The sequence below is a fragment of the Rhincodon typus genome, chromosome 1 (genome assembly GCF_021869965.1).
Source record: "Rhincodon typus isolate 14 chromosome 1, sRhiTyp1.1, whole genome shotgun sequence".
Lineage (NCBI taxonomy): Eukaryota > Metazoa > Chordata > Chondrichthyes > Orectolobiformes > Rhincodontidae > Rhincodon > Rhincodon typus.
The window spans coordinates 10,704,767-10,727,851 of NC_063332.1; the positions used below are offsets into that span (position 1 = coordinate 10,704,767).

Below are 23,085 nucleotides of genomic sequence, written 5' to 3' on the forward strand. Positions count from 1 at the left end.
TCCATCCAATTCTAAAATGCTTTCCCTGTTGCCCATATATCTTGCTGAGTCTATACATGTCATTTTTGTTTTTAATTATAACTTCCAGAGTGGTCATCAACTTGTTTTTCTTTTAGTTGCTGTCTGGTGCTTCCCTTTGTTTTCCCTCTTGATATTCAAAGTGACCAAGAGATTTTCAGGAATATAATGAGAAATGACCAGTAGAGGGGTCCATACTGGGTTTATTCAAATGTTTGATCACAGGACTGCAACCGGCTTTCTCAGTGAAGCCTGCCAACAAAGTGTGGGGTCTGTCTTCTGTCCAGGACCAGTGTTGGTGGCAGTAAGTTTAATAAACGTAGGATTTGGAGTACATAATCCAACCCCTTAGGAACCCAATGTCCATTGTAAAGAGATGGCAACATTATCCTCATTGAAATCTTTCGAACTGCACTCGAACAACCGATGAGTGGGACCAACAACAAGATGAGGCAGAAATTCACACATTCCCGATGTCACAACATCCCCAAAACCTGAGTCCCCAGAGTAGTAAGTGTGAATCTACCCACCCTAAATGAATTTCTGCAGTTCAACAAGGCAGCTCACCACCACCTTTGCAAGGGCCAAATGGGAAGGGCAATAAATGCTGGCCCAGCCAAAGATATCCCACATCCCATGAATGAATAAAGAACATCTCCAGCACGCCAGCATGAAGGGTATCAAACAAAATTTGGCATTCAGGCTGCATAGGGCGATAAGTTAGGTTTTTAGGAATGCCTTAAAAGAAGAGAGGCAGACAAAGAGGCAGAGAAATTTATTGGGGTCCTTCCAGAACAAAGGGTCCAGGCATCTGAAGGAACGGCAATTAAAATCAGAGAAATCAAAAGGGCAGAATTGGAGGTGTGCACAGATCTCGGTAGTTAGGAGTTAACCACATTGCTGTGTGTCTGGAGTCACATGTAGCTCAGACCAGATATGGATAGCAGTTTCCTTCCCTAAAGAGCATTAGTGAAATAGATGGATTTATGGTCACCATTAGAATCTTAATTGCAGACTTTTATCAAACTCAGATTCCACCATCTGCCAAGGTGGGATTCAAACTCAAGTCCCCAAAACATTCCCTGGCTCTCTGAATTAACAGTCCTGAGATAATACAACTAGACTGGAGGATGTTACAGAGCTGCTCGTGGAGGGAGCAAACTGAACTTCTAAAACCTCGATCATATCCACTGATATTATTTTCAGGAGTGAGAAAGGGCAATGCTTTGACATATAAAGGGAGCAATTTGAAGTTTTAAACATTCACCAGCACTAAATAATCAGAGTTGGACTCGTTTTAAAGATTTTAAATTAGATACTTAATAAATTTTAAATCTGATATCAATCGCCATGGCAGATGGTGAAATTTGAATTCAATAAATATCTAGAATTATAGACAGAATAATGATGGCCTTGAATCCATTGTTGATTGTTGGAAAACCACCTGGTTTACTAATGTCCTTAAGGGAAGGAAACTGCCATCCTTACCTGGTCTGGCCTACATGTGACTCCATACCCAGAGCAATGTGGTTGACTCTTAACAGCCCTCAGGGCCATTAAGGATAAGCAGTAGATGCTGCCTGGCTAGCGACACCCTCATCCTGTGAATAAATAAAGAAAAAATGAAGTATCTAAATGCATTAAATAAAAAGTAAAGTTGCCATAGTCCTACCAGACCATAGGGCTGCTCTGTCGTTAGAGAGAGAGATGACCAGTGGTGGTTTAACCTAGATGTCACCATAGCTTGAGTGAGGGGAAGAGGTTGAGAAAGACAGTCCTTCATGGTAACCTCAGCTGGTGCAGAAATTGAATTCACACCATTGGAATCGCTCTGCATCATAAACAAGCCATCCAGCCAACTGAGCTAACTGCCCCATAAATGCATTAAGGGATATGGAACAAAAGTGGGCATTTACGAAGTTAGTTGTGGATCAGCTGTGTCTCACTAAATGGAGAACAGGCTCAGTAATTAAGTGGTGTCCAATTTCCCTGTTCCTAGGTTTATAAAATGATACCCAGTATAATTATGTACAAGTTGCTAGAGGTATTGTCTTTCAACAAAGGCATTAAGTGGAGGTTCAATCTGCCTGTTCAACTGCAGATAAAATATCCCACGGGACAAAAAGTCAAGTCCATCAATATCCCTCAACCAGTCACACATCCACCCCACGGACACTGTTTCTGACCATTTATCAGAGGCTGAGGGGTGACCTTATAGAAATTTATAAAATTATGAGAGGCATGGATAGGATGAATAGCCAAGGTTCTTTCCCTGGCATGTGAGAGTCCAAAACTAGAGGGCATAGTTTTAAGGGGTTTTTTTCATTCATTCACAGGATGAGGGCATCGCTGGCTAGGCCGCATTTATTGCCCATCCCTATTTGCCCAGAGTTAAGAGTCAACCACATTGCTGTGGGTCTGGAGTCACATGTAGGCCAGACCAGGTAAGGATGGCAGTTTCCTTCCCTAAAGGACATTAGTGAACCAGATGGATTTTCCCAACAATTGACAAGAGATTCATGGTTATTATTAGACTCTTATTTCCAGATTTTTTTTTTATTAAGTTCAAATCCCACCACGGCAGATGATAGAAATCGAATCCAGGTTCCCAGAACATTATCTGGGTCTCTGGATTAACAATTAAGCAATAATACCACAAGGCCATCACCTTCCCTGATGGTGAAAGGGGCAAGATTTAAAAGGGACCTAAGGGGCAACTTTTTCATGCAGAGGGTAGTGCATGTATGGCATGAGCTGCCACAGGAAGTACTAGAGGCTGGTACAGTTACAACATTTAAAAGACATTTGGACAGGTTCATTAATAGAAATGATTTAGAGGGATATGGGCCAAATGCTAGCAAATAAGACTAGATTACTTTAGGATATCTGGTCAGCATGAACGCGTTGGACCGAAGGGTTTGTTTCCAAGCTGTACATCTCAATGACTCTGTCTAACAAACAGGAGTGACTACATCTTAAAACTGACACATTGGCTGCATTGGTTCAAAATATTCTGAAGATGTGAAAATAATTACATAAATCACCTCCCAAGGGCATTATGGATCTAACTGAGATTACATGGACTGCAGCAGTTCAAGAAGACAGCTCACTACTACCTTCTCAAGGGAGCAACTAGGGACAGACAATGAACACTGGCCCAGCTAGTGACACCCATCTCCCATGACTGAATATAAAAAGTTAGTCCTCCTGTACTTCTCTTTCTTTCACCTTAGGAGCAGAAAGCAGACCCAGCAATAGGATGCACCCAATCTCAAATGAATGCATATTGTCCTTATAGCACGATCTGGGCAAGCCAGATTAATTTAACAACCCCAAGGAATTTGAAGTGGTCTTCAGAATCCTTACTGCCATTACTGCTGCTTGTTCAGTTTTTAGATTATTTCTTACTGTAAATCTGACATCGCCTGACCCCTCTGAGCACCTATAAGATATTTTTACAAGAGTTCAGTTGGATTTTGGATTGAGTTTTTCACCTTAGTTAGTCAGTGCAATTGCTCACTTATGCATGCACTCAATTCAGTCCAATTCAATTCATTTCATAATTACACAGTTTAAATTGCCTTTCACTGAAATTCCTGGGAAGTGCAGTGACTGGTGGACATTGGGTTGTCTCTTTAATTAACCTTTACACCATTAGTCTGTGCAATCAGTCATTGATGCAGTCAAAACAGTAAAGCTTATTTAGTCGAGTATAACCACCATATTAAAACACTGTCACGTGCTATCGGTTTGACTTAAAGGTCTTTGCTTCCGGAAAACGCAAAATGGAGATTTTCTAAATGTTTCTGTGCCACATAGTGAATTGAATAAGTCTCCAGTATCAAATCATCCACCAGTTGCTGTTTGCATTTCAGATCTCCAAAATCTACGTTAAAGCCTTCAGTAAGCTTCAAACGGTCAGGAAATAGGGATCACATCCAGAGTGAGGCACAGCCCAAGTGATTATTTAGTTCAGGTAACTTGAAGACAGTGTGGGAGTTCAGTGCGGAGGGGAATAGGATGTTTTTCCTTCATTTTTTCTGACTCATGGTTATAATTTTTTTTACAGGATAAATTAACAGCCCAGGATCAGGGACCCAGCACAAAAGGTAAACCAAAAGTTATTTGGTTGGTGATAGCTACTAATCTGACGATCTATCATAGATTGAAGATAAATAGGAGAAATATTTACAGGCTACAAACTAAAATAGAAAATGTTTGAAAATCAAATTATGAATGAAATAATTAAGATAGAGATGCTGGGCCAGGAAATATGTTGTACATGCATGATATGGGATTTGGTGGATACCGTTGTGGTTCATTGTGACCACATCTAACATAAATGTTGGTTACACAAGGAAATCTGGTTCAGGGTTGATGAGCAGGCATCTGAGTTTCTAACAATGTGACACATCAGGAAGGGGGAATAAAGAGTTACCTGGATGCCATGTTTCAGGAGGAAGTCACACCCTTAGATTGACTACTGCAAAATCAATCATTGGGCAGAGACAGGAGGGTGTGACTATAAACGTGACAGGTAGAGAGATCCAGGAGGTACTGCTAGGGGAGCCCCAGCCCTTGAGCTGGGCCAACAGGCTTCAGATTCTTGCTGCCTGTGTGATGAGAGTGGGAGCTGTAGGAGGATGAGCAAACTGACCATAGCCTTGTGACACATGGAGCCATTCAAGAGAGGGGAGAAAAGAGAAATGGAGATGTAATTGGGGATAGTACAGTCAGGGGAATAGATACTCTTCAGTGGCCAGGATCGACAGTCCCAAAGGCTGTGTTACTTGCCTGGTGCCCCGGCTCAGAATATCTCATCACTGTTTCTTTTCCTGCTCCTTTTTTAAATAATGGGGTGACATTTGCAAACTTCCAATCTGTGTGAATCATTCTCGAATATATGTAGATGGAAGATGGATTGACTATCTCTACAACCATCTCTTTCAACACTTTGGAATTTTGAACATTATGACCAGAAACTTATCAACTTTCAGCCTCATTAATTTCTCCTGTATAAACTTTAATTTCTCATTCGCAATGGTCACTTAAACTTCTAATTCTGAGATACTTCCTGCATCTTCCTCTGAGAACAGGTACAAAGTCATCATTTAGCTTCTGTGTCATTTCTCAGTTCCCCATTATAAAATCGCTTTTGTCCCTTTACATACCTACACAAGCTTTTGCAAGACATTTTTATGTTTCTTGCTAGATTGCATTCATATTCTGTTTTCCATTTCCTTGGTCCTTCTAAACTCCTCTGTTCTGAATATCTCCTAACTCACAAAGAAACTACTATTTTTGGCAACTTGATCATTTTAATTTCCTTCTTAACTTCCTGAATTCTACTTTCAGGGCCTCACTTCTTGTCTAACTATGTTGGTTGCAATGTGGACCATAAGCTCTGACTGATCCCTATCTTAGAAAAAAGAAGTCTTGCAGCCACTTTGCAACAACATTGACTTTGGCACCAGAGAGGTAACACACCATCCTGGAGTCACATTTAATGTTGCAGAGACACCCGTGTGATGGTCTGATATTGGATTCTCCTATAACCATTGCTCTTCCATCCATGATCTTATTTCTGGAATTGAACAAGTATGACATACTCAGGATGACTCTAGCACCAGATGCCTGGTTCGCCTTGACCGCCTAACAGTCACCCATTCTCATCCTGCCTGCACATTTCTGACTTGCAGGGTGACCACCTTCCCACATAGGGGAGGCGATGGCCTAGTGGTATTATCACTGGACTGTTAATCCAGAGACCCAGATAATGTTCTGGGGACCCTAGGTTTGAATCCTGCCACAGCAGATGGTAGAATTTGAATTAAATAAAATATCTGGAATTAAGAATCTAATGATGACCATGAATCCATTGTCAATTGTTGGAAAAACCCCTCTGGCTCACTCATGTCTGTTGGGGAAGGAAATCTGCCATCCTTACCTGGTCTGGCCTACATGTGACTCCAGACCCACAGCTTTGTGGTTGATTCTTAACTGCCCTCTGGGCAATTAGGGATGGGCAATAAATGCTGCCTGGCCAGCAATGCCCCTCATCCCATGAATGAGTAAAGGAAAAAAATCTACAGAGTCCACATGGGTGGTAGTAGATGGAAAGTATTCAGCTTGGAGCTCGGTGGCCAGTGGTGTTCCGCAGGGATCTGTTCTGGGATCTCTGCTCTTTGTGATCTTTATCAATGACTTGGATGAGGAAGTGGAAGGGTGGGTTAGTAAGTTTGCTGATGACACGAAGGTTGTTGGAGTTGTGGATAGTGTGAAAGGCTGTTGTAGGCTGCAACAGGGCATTAACAGGATGCAGAGCTGGGCAAAGACATGGCAGATGGAATTCAACCTGGAAAAGTGTGAAGTGATTCATTTTGGAAGGTCAAATTTGATTGCAGAATACAAGGTTAATGGCAGGATTCTTGGCAGTATGGAGCAACATAGGGATCTCAGGGTCCACGTTCATAGATCCCTCAAAGTTGCTACCCAAGTTGTTAGGGTTGTAAAGAAGGCGTATGATGTGTTGGCTTTCATTGGCAGGGGAATTGAGTTTAAGAGCCGTGAGGTTATGCTGCAGCTCTATAAAACCCTGGTTAGACACACTTGCAATATTGTGTTCAGTTCTGGTCACCTCATTATAGGAAAGATGTGGAAGCTTTAGAGAGGGTGCAGAGGAGATTTACCAGGATGCTGCCTGGAGTGGACGTCAGGACTTATGCGGAAAGGTGGAGGGAGCTAGGCTTTTCTCATTGGAGTGAAGAAGGATAAGAGGTGACTTGATAGAGGTGTACTAGATGATGAGAGGCATAGATAGAGTGGATAGCCAGAGACTTTTTCCCAGGGCAGAAATGACTATTAATAGAGGGGGCGTAATTTTAAGGTGATTGGAGGAAGCTATAGGGAAGATGTCAGAGGTAGGTTCATTACACAGAGAGTGGTGGGCATGTGGAATGCGCTGTCAGCAGTAGTAGTGGAATCAGGTACATTAGGGACATTTAAGCGACTCTTGGATAGGCACATGGATGATAGTAAAATGTAGGGTATGCAGGGTAGTTTGATCTTAGACTAGGATAATAGGTCGACACAACATTGTGGGCCGAAGGGCCTGTACTGTGCTGTACTGTTCTATGTTCTATGGTTGCACAATAGATACTCCAGCCACAGTTCCATTTTCCAAACCCGGAGTTCAAGCTTGTGGAGAATCTCCCATTATGGAGGTACTCCACAGTCATAATGTAATTCTTGACATTTAGCAAATTCAATAACCATTTCATCCAGTTTTCATCTCCCAGTTTAATCTATAATACCTTGACCTTGACTATACTATCATGGACTCATGGATTCATACAACACAAAAGAGACCCCATTTCAAAAGAGACTTGGCTTTTGAAACAGATGGCAACATATCCTCCTCCTTCATTCTCCCAGTGTAGCTCAACACTTTCTTTTAAAATGCATACTCAGTTCCTTTTTGAAGGTTACTATTGAATCTCTTTCGACTGCCTTTAAGACAGTGATTTCCAGAACATAGCTCGTTGGGTAAAATAAATCTTCACATCTCTCTGTGACTCTTCGCAAATTGTTTCAAACCTATCTTCCCGTTTCCAACTCTTCTGCCAGTGGAAACAGTTTTGCCCTATGCATGGGATTAAAATTTATCATTTCCAACACCTCGATTAAATCTCCTCTATAGTAAGGAGAACATTTCCAGCTGCACTCTGGGAAACTGCTCTCTTATCCCTGATCCGTAGTGAATGCATGCTTTTGTATACTTCCATCAAGTGACAATGGAATTCCTGTAGGTTCAGCACTCCGACCACCGTTGCTTTTAAAAAGCATTAATTCCTTGGTTGGAAGGTACAGAGCACAATTTGGATATGACACATTTGAAACATCGAAAGTAGGTGCAGAAGTGAGCTATTCAGCCCTTCTAGCCTGCACACCCTTCAATAGGATCATGGTTGATCATGCAATTTCAGTATCCCATTCCTGCTTTCTCTCCACAAACCCTGTACCCCTTTAATTGCAAGGGCCACGTCCAGTTCCCTCTTGAATATATCGAACAAATTGGCCCCAACAGCTTGCTGTGGGAGAGATTCTTCCTCATCACAGTTCTGAATGGCTTACGCCTTAATTTTAGGTTGTGACTCCTAGTTCTGGATTTCCCCAACATCAGGAATATTCTTCCATTATCTACCTTGTCCAGTCCCATCAGGATTTTATATGTTTCCATGAGATCCCCCTCATTCTTCTAGGTTCCAGTGAGTACAAGGCCAGTCAATCAGTCTTTCTTCACAGGTCAGTCCTGGTATCAGTCTGGTGAACCTTCGCTGGGCTTCCTCAATAGCAAGAATGTCCTTCCTCAGACTAGGAGACCAAAACTGCACACAATACTCAAGGTGTGGCCTCACCAAGGCCCTGCATAACTGCAGCAAGACATCCTTACTTCAATACTCAAATCCGTTCACTATGAAGGCCAGCATGCCATTAGCTTTTCTCACTGCCTGCTGAACCCGCATGCCAACCTTCAGCGACTGTTCCACTCCTTGCGCCTCACACTTTCCTAAACTGCCACCATTCAGATAATAAAACGTAATAAACAGTGAGGAAGAGAAAATAGGCTTCAAAAGAACACAAACAGCATTAGTAGAATGTCCAGGTACAAGATAGATGAGATTTAACATGAAAAACATGATGTGATTAAACATCATAAAGGTCTGGGGGCATAGTGGCAATGTCCCTGTTTCTGAGCCAGAAGGGCCAGATCCAAGTCTCACTTGCTCCAGAGGTGTGTAGTCACATCAATGAACAGATTGATTAGAAAATACCACAAGTGTGCAAGAACAAAGAGACCTCGGGATGTTTATGCAGAGATAATTGAAGGCAACAGAACAAGTTAGCAATCACAGTTAATAAAGCAAATGGACTGCTGGGCTTTACAAATTAGATACATCATCCTGGCCTCTATTTTAACCGACTCAAAATCCATCCACTTGCACTAAGTTATAATTGAGTCTGACATAAAACATAGAGGCTAGGAAATCAGGTGATGTCCAGATACAAATATTAGCTTCTCCCTGGCTGGAACAGTGTCTGTGCAATTCTGAGAACCAGAGTTTAGGAAGGATAAGAAGCCTTGGTAGAAGATACAGAAAAGATTTACTAGAATCATTCCAGAGACAAGCGATTTCAGTTACACAGATAGACTGAGGAAAGTAGAGTTGGAGTATAAAGGCTAGAAGAAGATTTGTTAAAGCTGCAAAAATCAGGAAAAATCATATTGAGTAAAAAAAGGAAAAGATCCCAATGTTTAAAGGTTCATTGAAGAGTAGAACCAATTGGCAAAAGGAGAAGGAAGAGAAGCCTCAATTTGGAACAAATAGTGCTGATTTGTCGGATTTTTTCTTATTTTTTTTTTCACAGGCTGTGAACTTCACTGACTAAGTTGGACTTTATTGTCCATCCCCAAATACCTTTTTGAAGATAGTGGTGAGCTGCCTTCTTGAAACACTGCAGTCCATGTTGTAGAGTTAGACTCACAGTGCAGTTAGAGAGGGAGTCCCAGAATCTTGACCCCGTGACAATGAAGGGATGGCAACATTACTTGCAAGTTAGCACAATGTGTGACATGAATGTGAGAACTTGCAGATGGCAGTGTTCCAATATATCTGATCTTATCGTTAGAGGTGGTACAGGCTGCAGACTTCAAAGGTATAATCACAGGAAGTGTCAATGAGCAGATTATTGCAAAGAGATATTGATAGGACAGTCAACCATACATTCTATCATTTAGCTGTTAATCAAGAATAGAACATTTATTTGCAGAATTGAATATGTCATGTGTTTTGTGGACAGGATATACCGGAATAATTCTCTATACTGTTAAGCAGGTGTCGGTGCTATAGACCTACTGGAACAACTTAGTAGGGGACATAGCTAATTCGGGAGCACAAGTCTTCAGTACTACTGCCAGAATATCGGTCAAGCCTATACACTTTACAATGCCCACTGCCTTCAAGCATTTCTTGATATTACATGTGCCAGATGAAGTGTTAAATGCAAGTATGGTTAAAACATTTTGACAGGTACATGAATGGAGAAGATTTAGAAGGACATGGGCCAAGTGGGATAAGGTTAGTTTGGGAAACTTGGCCGAGTTGAACCAAAGGGTCTGTTTCTGTGCAGTTATGACTCTGTGACTCTATATTGGCTGAATGCTATCTTCTGCAGTGCCTCGAACCTCAGGAATAGACCAAGATGGGAGGTGTGATATGTTTGTTGAACTAAATTAAATAGTGGACTTCCAAAGGGAACTGGATAAATGCCTGAAGGAAGAAGAATTGCAGGATATAGGATGGCATTAACTTTCCTGTTGTCCAAAAGAGCCTGCACTGTCTTGACTGGTTGAATGGACTATAGTATTCTATGAGATAATTCCATTGTATTTGAATCTCTTATAGCATTAAACAAAACAGCAACAACCTCAATTCCCCCTCAGGATACCATTTCTGCCCTTAAATGTCAACCTAAACATTTTCAGAGGCAACCTTACATGAATACACTGTCTTGCCCTGTAAAGACTTTGAACTTAATTCCTTTGTGCTCAACCTGACTGAATTGTTTCATAACATTCAGGAAACACCAAGAAAGCTTCACTTAGCTGGGTGCTCTCACTTAGCTGCTTGTTTGCTGCGAAGTACATTACACTAGAAACCCCAGCACCGAGTCTGACACAAACCTGATCTTTGTAATGAGTGCACACTCACCTTCACAAGCTTGGAGGATATTGACTGTATCTCCGATTTGGAGAGGGATATGATGCTCATGAGTCCCTTTGAAATTCCACACGGCTGGAAAAAAAATGTAAAATAAAAAGTTAGGGAGAAAGTGACAGAGGAAACACAAGATGAAAGATTTATGTTTCAAATTGGCGTTAATAAAAATGGGACATAAAATTCTCTGTTGAATGGTGCTGTAATAAAAGATATGACACATTGACACAGTAGTCATTAAGTGATGGCATAGATTACTATTCCGAAGGAAATATTTAATCTCAAATGGCTGAGTCAGAAATGAATGCTGAGCAAACAGACCTGAGAGATACTTACATTTATATATAGCGCCTTATCACATTGAATTGTCTTCATATGATGAATTATCTTTGGAGTGCAGACATGCTGGTATTACACAATTGCACAACTCTACAAGGTGCAATGTGTTGAAAGGTATCAATCTGACTCAAATGGATAGTACTTTTGCTGCTGAGTCATGGAAGCTGTGAGCTTTGGTCCCACTCCAGAGAGTGATACAGAAAGAGACCATTTGGCCCATTGTAAACATGCTTGCCGGAAAAGAAAGAGTTATCCAGGCTAATCTCCGTTTTGAATTCTAAACGTGTTGCTTTTTACATTCTGGCAATTCCAGCGTGTAACCAACAACTCGGAATGTGAAGTGTGCTTTTTTCCTTCAATGTCCACTTACGAGTAAACTTCAAATCCCTACCACTCTGCATGCACGATTTCCTCAACTCCCGTGTAATCCTTCTACCAATTATTTTGAAATATAAAACAAAAAAATACCCAGAAATTGCTGGAAGAATTCAGTAGGCCTGGCAGCATCTATGGGAAGACAGCAGAGCTAACATTTCGAGTCAACCAAAATTTATCTTAGCTGGCTGCTAAAATAGACTGAATAGGAAAAATCCTATCCTGGACCCTTACAATTTTATAGGCTTCAGTTAACTTAGTCTCCTCCATTCTAAAGAAAGCTATCCCAATTTAGCAGAGTTATTTCTGATAGCTAAACTCTCCTGATCTTCATCAAATGTTGCTGTGGGATTTTTTTTTATTTTCCACCTCAAAGGACAAATGCGATAACGCTTTAATATATCCAAAAGACAGCAACTCCAACAATGCAGCACTCCCTTGGTACTGCGCATGAACTACTCACTCCACTCTGGTGCCTTCAGCATACCAGTAACAGCCAGCATTCGCATTCCAGCAATGCGTGGACATGGATATAAGACAGGCAACCTACCATTGGGTCCGAGCACTCACTCAACTGGGTGTAGCCCTGTTGATGAGTATGTTTGCCAGTCCTAGTAGTGATTCTCAGACTTGTCTTTATTTTCCATTCACATGTAGGATGTGGGCATCACTAGCTGGGCCAGCATTTATTGCTCATTACTAGTTGCCCTTGAGAAGGTGGTGGTGAGCTGCCTTCTTGAACCACTATAGTCCACGTGATGTGGGTTGACCCACAAAGCTATCAGGGAGGAAATTTCAGGATTCCAATCCAGCAACAATGAAGGAGCAGAGATATATTCCAAGTCAGGATGGTGTGTGGCTTGGAGGGGAACTTGCAGGGAGTGGTGTTCCCAAACATCTGCTGTCCCTGTCCTTTTAGATGGAAGTGGTGGTGGGTTTGGAAAGTGCTGTCTAAAGGATCACTGGTGAGCTCCTACAATAAACCATGTAGATTGTACACACTGCTGCTACTGAGTATCAGTGATGGAGAGAGTTGATGCTGGCTGCCTCCTTCTCCAAAGAGTGGCTCAAGATCAGACTGGGATTTGATTGGATTTGTTTCATTGTCACATGCACCAAGGCACAGTGAAAAATTTTGTTCTGCGTGCAATACAGGCAGGTCGTACCATACAAAATGCATAGGGATAATAGAACAGAGTGAGGAACACAATGTTACAGCCGCAGAGAAGGTGCACAGAGAGGGAGATCAATATTAACATTAACATTTGAGAAGTCCAGTCAGAAATCTAATAACAACAGGAAGGAAGCTATTTTTGAATCTCCTGGTCCATGCATACCAACTTTTATATCTTCTGCCCGATGTAAGAGAGTGGAAGAGAGTATAACTGGGGTGGGAGGGTTCTTTGATGATGTTGGTTGCTTTCCCGAGGCAGCAAGAAGGATAGATGGAAGCAGTGGATGGAAGGCTGGGTTACACGATGGGACTAAAGCAGACTATTCAGACAACAGAAAAGGGACTGCAAGCCTGCACAGATGCTGAGAATTGCATACAGCCATCGATCCATGTATTTTTCTCAAAAGCCTACATGTGGTCTGCTTCATGCAACACTCTGTGCAAGAAATGGAAATGTGGAGGGCACATGCACAAAGACTCCTTGAGAGAGGAACGATGACCATGAAATAGCCTGCCCCTAGACATTTGTTACTTTCATCTCAATCACAGAGTCATACAGCATGGAAACAAACCCTTCGGTCCAATCAGTCCATGCGGAACATAATCCCAAACAAAACTAGTCCCACCTGCCTGCTCCTGGTCCAAAACTTTCCAAACCTTTCCTATTCATACATCCAACCAAATGTCTTTTAAACGTTGTAATTGTACCCACATCCACCTCTTCCTCAGGAAGTTCATTCCACATGCGAACCTCCCTCTGTGTAAAAAAATTCCCTCTCATGTCTTTTTTAAACCTCTCTCCTCGGACCTTAAAAATGTGTCCCTGAATCTTGAAATTCCTATCTTAGGGAAAAGGCAACTACCATCAACTCTATCCATACCTCTCATTATTTTATAAACTTCTATCAGGTCACCTCTCAGCCTCCTACACTCCAGTGAGTAAAAGTCCCAGCCTATCCAGGCTTTCCTTATAACTCAAACCTTCCAGACCCAGCAACATCCTGGTAAATCTCATCTGAACCATCTCCACCTTAATAATATCCTTCCCATAACAGGGCAACCAGAACTGGATGCAGTATTCCAGAAGAGCCCTCATCAATGTCCTGTACAACCTCAACATAACATCCCAACTCATATACTCAAAGGACTGACCAATGAAGGCAAGTGTGCAAACTTTTTTTTAACCATCCTATCTATATGCAACGCAAACTTTAAATCATGAGCAAAGGATTCATTGTGGGTTGTCAAGAGAGGCGGAACGCAGGAAGCAGTTGGTATAATTGTCCATGAGCTCTCAAGATTCCATCGCTCATGAAATTGAATCCCACTGAACCGCCTCCATTTATTTTCTCACAATTATACATGTCGAACAGTGTCTGCCTCATCTTGCAACAGTTAAGACATTCTTTGGCTCATTTCCAACAAATAATCTCTCTGCTGTTTAAGGCAGTTGAGCTTCATAGGAACAGATGTCCAGTTGGGTCCCCAATACTTTGGAGCCAACAGAATATGATTGGCACAGGTCTGACGTATTGGACATATAAAGGACTAGAATTTTTACTAATGAGAGTTTAAAGAGGCTTCGTTTACAGTCTTCAGAAACAAATGCTTTAGCAGAAGCCAGCATGACATTGATACCTCACAATTAAGTTTTCAGAGAAGCTATGGTTGACTGACTTTAGATTATAATGTGAAGGTGCAGTGGATAAAGCTTGGAGACTCATGTCAGAGCGGCATATCTTACACTGCGCTCCATTCAACAAGTGAGGGGGAGGTCAAGTGAGACTGTGTTTGGGAAGCCTCAATCATTTAGAAGGATGTGCCTTACTATCAGTTTTACAGAGAGTTGTCAGTGGATTAAAACTAGCTCACAATCCATGGGGTGCAAATTGGATGTTGGATCTATGATGTGCAGCTGGTTAAATTAGAAAGAAAGGGAAATCAGTCCAAGGGGAAAACAACAAGCAATAATGATTTTTTTTTTTGCCATGATGTTTTTCATTATAGCGGTGTCGGGTGTATTTAACCAAGGCATCATAAGAATATTTTCTTCGAGTAGTGCCTGTGGAATTGATTGTTTACACTTTTTTTCCATTTTTATTCATTGATGGGATGTGACAGTTGCATTTATGGCCCTTTGAAAAGGTGGCACTGAACTGCCTTCTTGAACTGCTGCAGTCTATTTTCTGTAAGTACACCTACAATGCCATAAGGGAGGGATTTCCAAGATTTTGATCCAGTGACACTGAAGGAACAGTGATATATTTCCAAGTCAGGATGATGAGTGGCTTGGAGGGAACGTTATAGGTGCTGCAGCTCTTCGCTCTTTGAGATGAAAGTGGTCATGGGGTTTGGAAGGAGCTACCTAAGGTGCCTTGGTGAATTTCTGTAGTGCCTCTGAAATTACACGCTATGCAATTGGAACAAACAGGCATGTTGGCATCACTTCCTTTCAAATGCAAGAGAATGTTATTGACATCTATTTAATATCTTAAAACATTCACTCCGTTACGGCTCAGAGTGGCAAACTCTAACATTGCTTCATTGAAAGTAAATTATGCCCGAACTAAACTTAAACAATTTAAAAATTGCATCTGCTGCATACCTAGCTCAATGGTAATATTTGTTATCCTTTTAATGCAATAAGACCATTAATGTAGAAGCAGTAGTAAGCCATTGAGCCCATCAATTCTGCTCCACCATTCAATGAGATCATGGCTGACCTGATGATCCTCAACTTCATTTTCCCTTGACCCTTGGTTCCATTACTGATTAAAAATGTATCTATCTTAATCATGGATACAGCAATGCCAAGTCCCAACTCTGAGATTATGCCCTCTGCTCTTAGACTCTCCACAAGGAGAAACAACCTTTTCGCATCTAACTTGCCAAGCCCCCGAAGAATTTTACAAGTCTCTATAAGGTCACTTCTCATTCTTTCTGGTTCCAATGAGTACAGGTTCAACTTACTCATCCTCTCCATATAAGATAGTCTCTCCATACCTGGTACCAACTTGGTGAACCTTTTCTGGCCTGCCTCCAATGCCGTTATATCTTTCTTTGGATGGTGGGGCACGGAGGTGGGGAGTGGGGTTGGGGATTCTGTTAACAGTATTCCAGCTATGATCTGACTAGTCTCTTGCATAGTTTTAGCAAAACCTCCACAAATTAATTGACCATTCTCTTTGAAACAAAAGCCAACATTTCATTTGCCTTCGCTAACATCCGCTGAACTTTTGTATTCGCTTTTTGTGATTCGTGGAGAACTCCCAAATCCCTCTGTGCTGTAGCTTTTTGCATTCTTTCTTCATTTAAATATACATTCAGCTCCTCTATTCTTCCTCCCAAAGTGCATAACCTCACATTTCTCTACACGGTATTCCGCCTCCTAAGTTTTTACCCACTCGCTCAATCTCTGCAGACTCTATGTGAGCCTCACCGTTTGCCTTCCAACTGATCCTTGTGTCTTCTGTAAACTTGGCTATGGTACATTCATTTTCCTCATCCAAGTCATTAATACATATTGTAAATAACAATGCCTCCCCCTCCTCTTACTTCTCAAATGGAACACTTTGAGGCCTTCTGATCTTTGAAAGGCTGTAATTATTTGGGCCCCAAAAATTCCTGAATACCTCAAAGGCTTCAGGCCCTGAAAGAATCCCAGCTATGGTCCTGAAGATTTGTGCTCCAAACCTAGGCACAACTCCAGCTAAGTTGTTCCAGTATAGCCACAACACTGGCATCTACTTGATAAGGTGGAAAATTGCCCAGGTCTATCCTGTCCGCAAAAAGCTACTCAACCCGACATGGTCAATTATCACACAAGATTTTTTTCTCATTGACATGTTCACAGATGTTATTACACTCTTAGTCATAGGGTCATACAGCTGTACAGCAAGGAAACAGACCCTTGAGACCAACTCACCCATGCTCACCAGATATCCTAAATTAATCTAGTCCCATTTGCCAGCATTGGGCCCATATCCTTCTAAACCCTTCCAATTCATATACCCAGCCAGATGCCTTTTAAGCCAACTGTACCACTTCCTCTGGCAGCTCAATTCATACACACACCATCCTCTGCATGAAAAAATTGCCCCTCAGGTCCCTTTTAAATCTTTCCCCTCTCACCTTAAACCTGAGACCTTCTAGTTTTGGACTCCCCTACTCTGGGAAATGACCTTGGCTATTCACCCTATCCATGCTCCTCATGATTTTATAAACTTCTGTAAGATCACCTTTCAGCCTCCGACACTCCAGTGAAAATAGCCCTAGTCTATTCAGCCTCTCCCAATAGCTAAACTCTTCAACCATGACAACATTTTTTTTCTTTATGCATTCACAGGATGAGGGCGTCACTGTCTAGGCAGCATTTATTGCCCATTCCTAATTACCCAGAGGGCAATTAAGAATCAACCACATTGCTGTGGGTCTGGAGTCACATGTAGGCCAGACCAGGCAAGGATGGCAATTTCCTTCGCTAAAGGACATCAGTGAACCAGATGGGTTTTTCCAACAATTGACAATGGATTCATGGTCATCATTAGACTCTTCATTCCAGATATTTATTGAATTCAAATTCCACCATCTGCCATGGTAGGATTCAAACCAGGGTCCCCAGAACATTATCTGTGTCTCTGGATTAACAGTCCAGCAATAATATCACTAGGCCAGATCTCAAATCAGTCTTCACCACTAACCGTTCCGGAACCATTAGCTTGCACAGCCACATTGCCAAGGTGACCTGGGAGTGTCGCCCCTTGACATCATACTCTGGGTGACTAAGTGTGGCATTGAACAAAACTCTCCCCTGGCTTGTCGCACATCCAATAGAAAGGGAGATGCTTGTAATTTTTGGAGACCAACCATTTCCTTCCCAGGCCACTACTGCAGCATTCCCACAGTGAGCTGCGAAGGAGAGACTGGATAAACTCGGCTTGTTTTCTGTCGAGCAGAGAAGGTAGAGAGGGGACCTAACTGAGGGGTATAAAATTTTGAGAGAGGTGGGTAGGCAGAATAGAAAGCAGACATTCCCCTTAGTGAAATCATCAAGAACAGTGGAGTAGTTTTAAGTTGAAAGGCAGGACATTCAGAGAGGATTTGAGGAATTTTTTTTCAATTAGCCCGAGGTTGGTGGGATCTAGAGTCCTGGGAGGGTAGCTAAGGGGGGAAACCTCACACCCTTCAAAAAGAAATTGGGTAAGCACTTAAAAATGTCATAAAATTCAAGACTGTGGGCCAAGTGTGGAAAAGTGGCACTAGCTTAGATTTAGAATTGATGGGCAGAAGAGCCTCTTATGTTCTGTATGATTCTATGATAATTTCCAGACCCAACATTATTAACTGCTTTATCAATGATCGACATTTGGTATTTCCTGTGTAGCAGGAGGCCTCACTTGACTATTTTCCTAGCCTTCCAGAAGCACAAACAGAAGATTTATGATGCAATACACTATGTAATTATGAGTACAGCGTCAGGGAAAGTAAAATATTTTTTTGTTCTGAGAAGGAATAAAAACTAATTTTCAATGGTGGTGGGTAAGGTGGCAAGAATCATCCTGGCATCACAAATGGCAACCCAAGGTCATTGGCTGAGAGGTTTTAGACAGGTGTTTGGCACAAGAGAGACATCTGCCACCAAAAAAATGTATCTGAATGGGGTAGTTTGGGAGAGGGGAGTACGAGTGAGAGGAACCAGCCGAAGAGCCACCATCAGGGTGACACGGGGGCTCAGCAGTTAGCACTGCAGCCTCACAGCGCCAGGGACCCGGGTTCGATTCCACTCTCGGGCAACTGTCTGTGTGGTGTTTGCACGTTCTCTCTGTGTCTGTGTACGGGTGCTCCGGTTTCCTCCCACATTCCAAAGATGTGCAGGTTAGGTGGATTGGCCATGCTAAAAATTAGCCATAGTATCCAGGGATGTGTAGGTTAGGCTTGAGAATTGCAGGGTTACAGGGATGGGGTGGGGAAGTGGGTCTGGGTGGGATGCTCTTTGGAGGGTCTATGTGGACTCCACGGGCCAAATAGCCTGCTTCCATTCTGCAATCTCGTTTTGGAAAGACCAGTACACCTCCATCAGCCTGAGCGAAGAACAAACATGGCTGCCAGCAAAGACAACCAACACCAAAGACTGAAAGATAGCTGGAAATAGGACTGTGTGCCTTCTACTCTTCTGTTTTACAGAACGATTCAAATAAGTGAAGCGTTAGTGAAGCATCTGTCAGAGTTCATACATTTCTTTTATTTGCCTAATTATTTTACGTAGATATCTGGACTGCTACTTCTCAATAAACTACCAGAAAATTGTCACACGTCATCGTCAACTACGGTTGTGGACCCACCAAAATAAACATGCAACTAAAGGATTAATTTGCCGCTTCCAAAAAGGTATTTGGAGACAGGCGAGAAACGCTGAGGGCTCTACCTACCTGGTTATGTGCAGCTCCAACAACACTCAAGAAGCTTGACACCAACCAGAACTAAGTCAACCATTTGATTGGCTTACAAAGCATTTATTCCTTCCATTACCAACACACACTGGCAGCAGTACGTACCATCTACAAGATGCACTCCAGCAACTCCTCAATACTCATTTTCATATAAACTTGCTCACAGGAAATGGGCATTGCTGGCTAGTGTCAACATTTATTGCCCATCCCTTAATGCCCTGAGAGCAGTTAAGAGTCAACCAGATGGTGTAACATGTAGCCCAGACCAGGATGGCAGATTTCCTTCTCTTAAACGACATTAATAAACCAGATAGTTTTTTTTTTACAGCGATCATGCAGTTTGTTATTAGACTTGATTGTACTTCAGTATGATCTTCCAAACTTACCATGTCTACTAGCTAAAACAACAAGGGACACAGACACATAAGAACATATAGTGCGGCATGGTGGCTCGGTGGTTAGCACTGCCTCGCAGCACTAGGGACCCGGGTTTAATTCCACCCTCGGGTGACTGTCCTGCATATTCTCCCCGTGTCTGCATGGGTTTCCTCCGGATTCTCCGGTTTCACCCCCATAGTCCAAAGATGTGCAGGTTAGGCGGTTTGACCATGCTAAATTGCCCGTAGTGTTCAGGGATGTGTAGATTTGGTGGGTTATAGGGGGATGGGTCTGGGTGGAATGCTCTAAGGGTCGGTGTGGACTTGTTGGGCCGAAGGGCCTGTCTCTACACTGTAGGGATTCTGTGGATAACACCAGCACCTGCAAGTTCCCTTCCAAATCTCAATTCTGACTTCAAAGTATGTAGCCTGCACTGTCATTGGATTAATAATCTGACGCTCCCTCCCAATAGGCACTGTGGGCAACCAGAGAGCAGATGCTCCCCACCTCCTCCTCCTGGGCAATAAATGCTGGCCTAGCCAGTGATGCCCTCATCCCACGAATGAATGAAAACAAGTTGCCTTAAGTAATAGGCCTATGCTGTGGTGGAAAAAGACTGTTCCACCCAAACTCTGATATAAATGGAAATATGACTCTTGGGATTTGTGGCCTCACTAAATTAGCCAGTAATCTGTACATCACATGTTCGCCAGGAATTGTGATAAGAACAAGTTATGACTAATGCTTCCTCTAGATTCTAATTCCTGGCTCGATATTTTGGTTGTGTCTGCTTACTGAGTGCAAGCTACAATATATACTGTTCACAAAGCAATTGAAAACAAAAAGTAGAAGTAGATATGCATGGAGTTTTTTTCTCACCTTGATTGCAATGTCAGGGGCATGCAATGAGTAAGTCATCCTTCACACAACTAATATTTAGGACAATCAGGAGAAAAGTGCTGAACTGACTGGATTTATAATAAAGCTTTCTTTACTCTTAGACATCCTTACACCCCATCAATCGCATTCTGCACAATTTGGCCTGCATTGCATGAGATGAGAGGTGACTTGATAGAGATGTACAAAATGAACAGGGGGATAGATAGAGTAGACAGCCAGAGACTTTTTCCTAGGGTGGAGATGGCTATTACGAGGGGGCATAGTTTTAAAGTGAGTGGAGGTAGATACAGGGAAGATGTCAGAAGTAGGTTCTTTACTCAGAGAGTGGTAGGGGTGTGGAATGCATTGCCAGAGAGGGTAGTGGAATCGGCCTCATTAGGGGCATTTAAGCGGCTATTAGATAGGCATATGGAAGATAGTAATAACATAGTGGCGGATGTTAGATAGACCTTAGGTTTAGGGTGAAAGTTCAACACAACATCGTGGGCCGAAGGGCCTGTATTGTGCTGTACTCTTCTAGGTTCTATGTTCTATACGTTCATGAATGTGTTCAAACAGTAATGGTAGAGACTGCATTCATCTCATGGTATTGTACGGGTTAATGTGAGGATAAGGCAGAATGGCTGAGAATCCAGTAGAGTGAAGGCTGAAGTCCCCCAAATAGTCCACTAATGTAACACCATTGTTTCTATTTTCACTCCTTAGATGTGAGCGTCACTGGTTAAAAGGATGCCCAAAAAAGTGCATTAGTGAGCCAAATGGGTTTTTAGCATAATCAACAAGGACAGCATCAGAATTCCAGTGTTGGATTGAATTCTGAATCATGGGATTACTAGTTTAGCAGCAATACCATGAGGCCATTGTTTCCCTAGCTAATTGCTATAACATAAGATACACTGTCTCTTAAGACAAGAACTTCTTTTTGGTTAGAACTCAATGGAGGCAGTCAAGTGCCTGTTCACATGTTATCACCGGCCATTATCCTAAAACCAAATGATTTACTGAGGGTCGGTGTGGACTTGTTGGGCCAAAGGGCCTGTTCCCACACTGTAGGGATTCTGTGATTGTATGATCTATGATCTTCAAAGATGAAGTGGCAAGTCAGGTTTTATCACATGGGATCCGAGAGGAGCTAGCCAATTCGATACAACGTTGGTTTGAAGGTAGGAGCTGGAGGGTGATGGTGGAGGGTTGCCTTTTGGAGTGGAGGCCTGTGACAAGCAGTGTGCCACAAGGATCAGTGCTGGGTTCACTACTTTTCATCACTTATGTAAATGATTTGGATGTGAATATAGAGGCATGGTTAGTAAGTTTGCAGATGACACCTAAGTAGGTGATACAGTAGACAGTGAAGAAGATTATCTCAAAGTACAATTGATTGCAGAGGTCAGTAGGCTGAGGAGAGGCGGATGGAGTTTAATTTAGAATAATGTGAGGTGTTGCATTTTGAGGCAAACAAGGGCAGGACTTATATCGTTAATGATAGGGCCCTGGGGAGTGTTTCCAAACAAAGAGACCTGGAGGTGCAGGTACATAGTTCCCTGAAAGTGAAGTCGCAGATAGACAGGGTGGTGAAGATGGGATTTGGCATGCTTTCCTTGATTGGTCAGTGCATGAGTATAGGAGTTAGGACATCATGTTGCAGCTGTACAGGACACTGGAATACTGCATGCAATTCTGGTCACCCTTCTATAGGAAAGATGTTGCCAGGAGAGGGTGCAGAAAAGATTTACCAGGATGCTGCCAGGACTGGAGATATTAAGTTATGGGGTGAGGCTGAATAGGCTGAGGATTTTTTTCCCTGGAGTGTCGGAGGCTGAGGGATGACCTTATAGGGGTTTATAAAATCATGAGGGGTGTGGAAAGGGTGAATAGCCAATGTCTTTTTCCTAATGTGGGGGAGTCCAAAATTAGAGGGCATAGGTTCAAGCTGGGTGGGGAAAGATTTATAAGGGATCTAAGGGGTAGCCTTTTCACACAGAAGGTGGTGCGAGTATGGAATGAGCTGCCAGAGGAAGTGGTGGAGGTTGGTACAATTACAACATTTAAAAGGCATCTAGATGGGTACATGAATAGGAAGGGTTCAGAGGGATATGGGCCAAACATAGCAAATGGGACTTGGTCAGATTGGGATATCTGGTCAACATGGACAAATTGGGCTGAAGGATCTGTTTCGGTGCTGTACAATTCTATGACTCTATGATTTGTTGCCGATGAATTGACTTTGTTGTCAGTTGCAAAATGATGGTAAATCTTCAGATTAGATTCGGATTCAGATGAGAAATGGTTAGGAGTCCCGATATTTGAAACTTCCACTCCCTCCACCGATGCTCAGTAGCAGCAGTGTGTACCATCTACAAGATGCACTGCAGAAATTCACCAAAGATCCTTAGACAGCACCTTCCAAACCAATGACCACTTCCATCTAGAGGGACAAGGGCAGCAGATACATGGGGACATCACCCCTTGCAATTTCCCCCTCCAAGCCACTCACAGTCCTGATGTGGAAATATATCGCTGTTCCTTCACTATTGCTGGGTCAAAATCCTGGAATTTCATCCCTAAGAGCATTGTGGGTCAACCTACAGCTCCTGGACTGCGGGGGCTGAAGGAGGCAGCTCATCACCACCTTCTCAAATGCTACAAAGGGACTGGGAAAAAAATTCTGGTCAGC

At 42.5% G+C, this 23,085-nt stretch overlaps 1 protein-coding gene across 1 annotated transcript in view; it reads right to left on the minus strand.

Moving 5' to 3' along the window:
• The window catches only part of LOC109931733 (dedicator of cytokinesis protein 1-like), a 1,067,415-nt gene that overhangs the window by 990,293 nt on the left and 54,037 nt on the right, over nt 1–23,085 (minus strand). Inside the window, exon 2 of the mRNA XM_048601800.1 lies at nt 10,791–10,874. Coding sequence (XP_048457757.1) covers nt 10,791–10,874 — 84 coding nt within the window. The remainder of the gene's footprint in view (nt 1–10,790; nt 10,875–23,085) is intronic.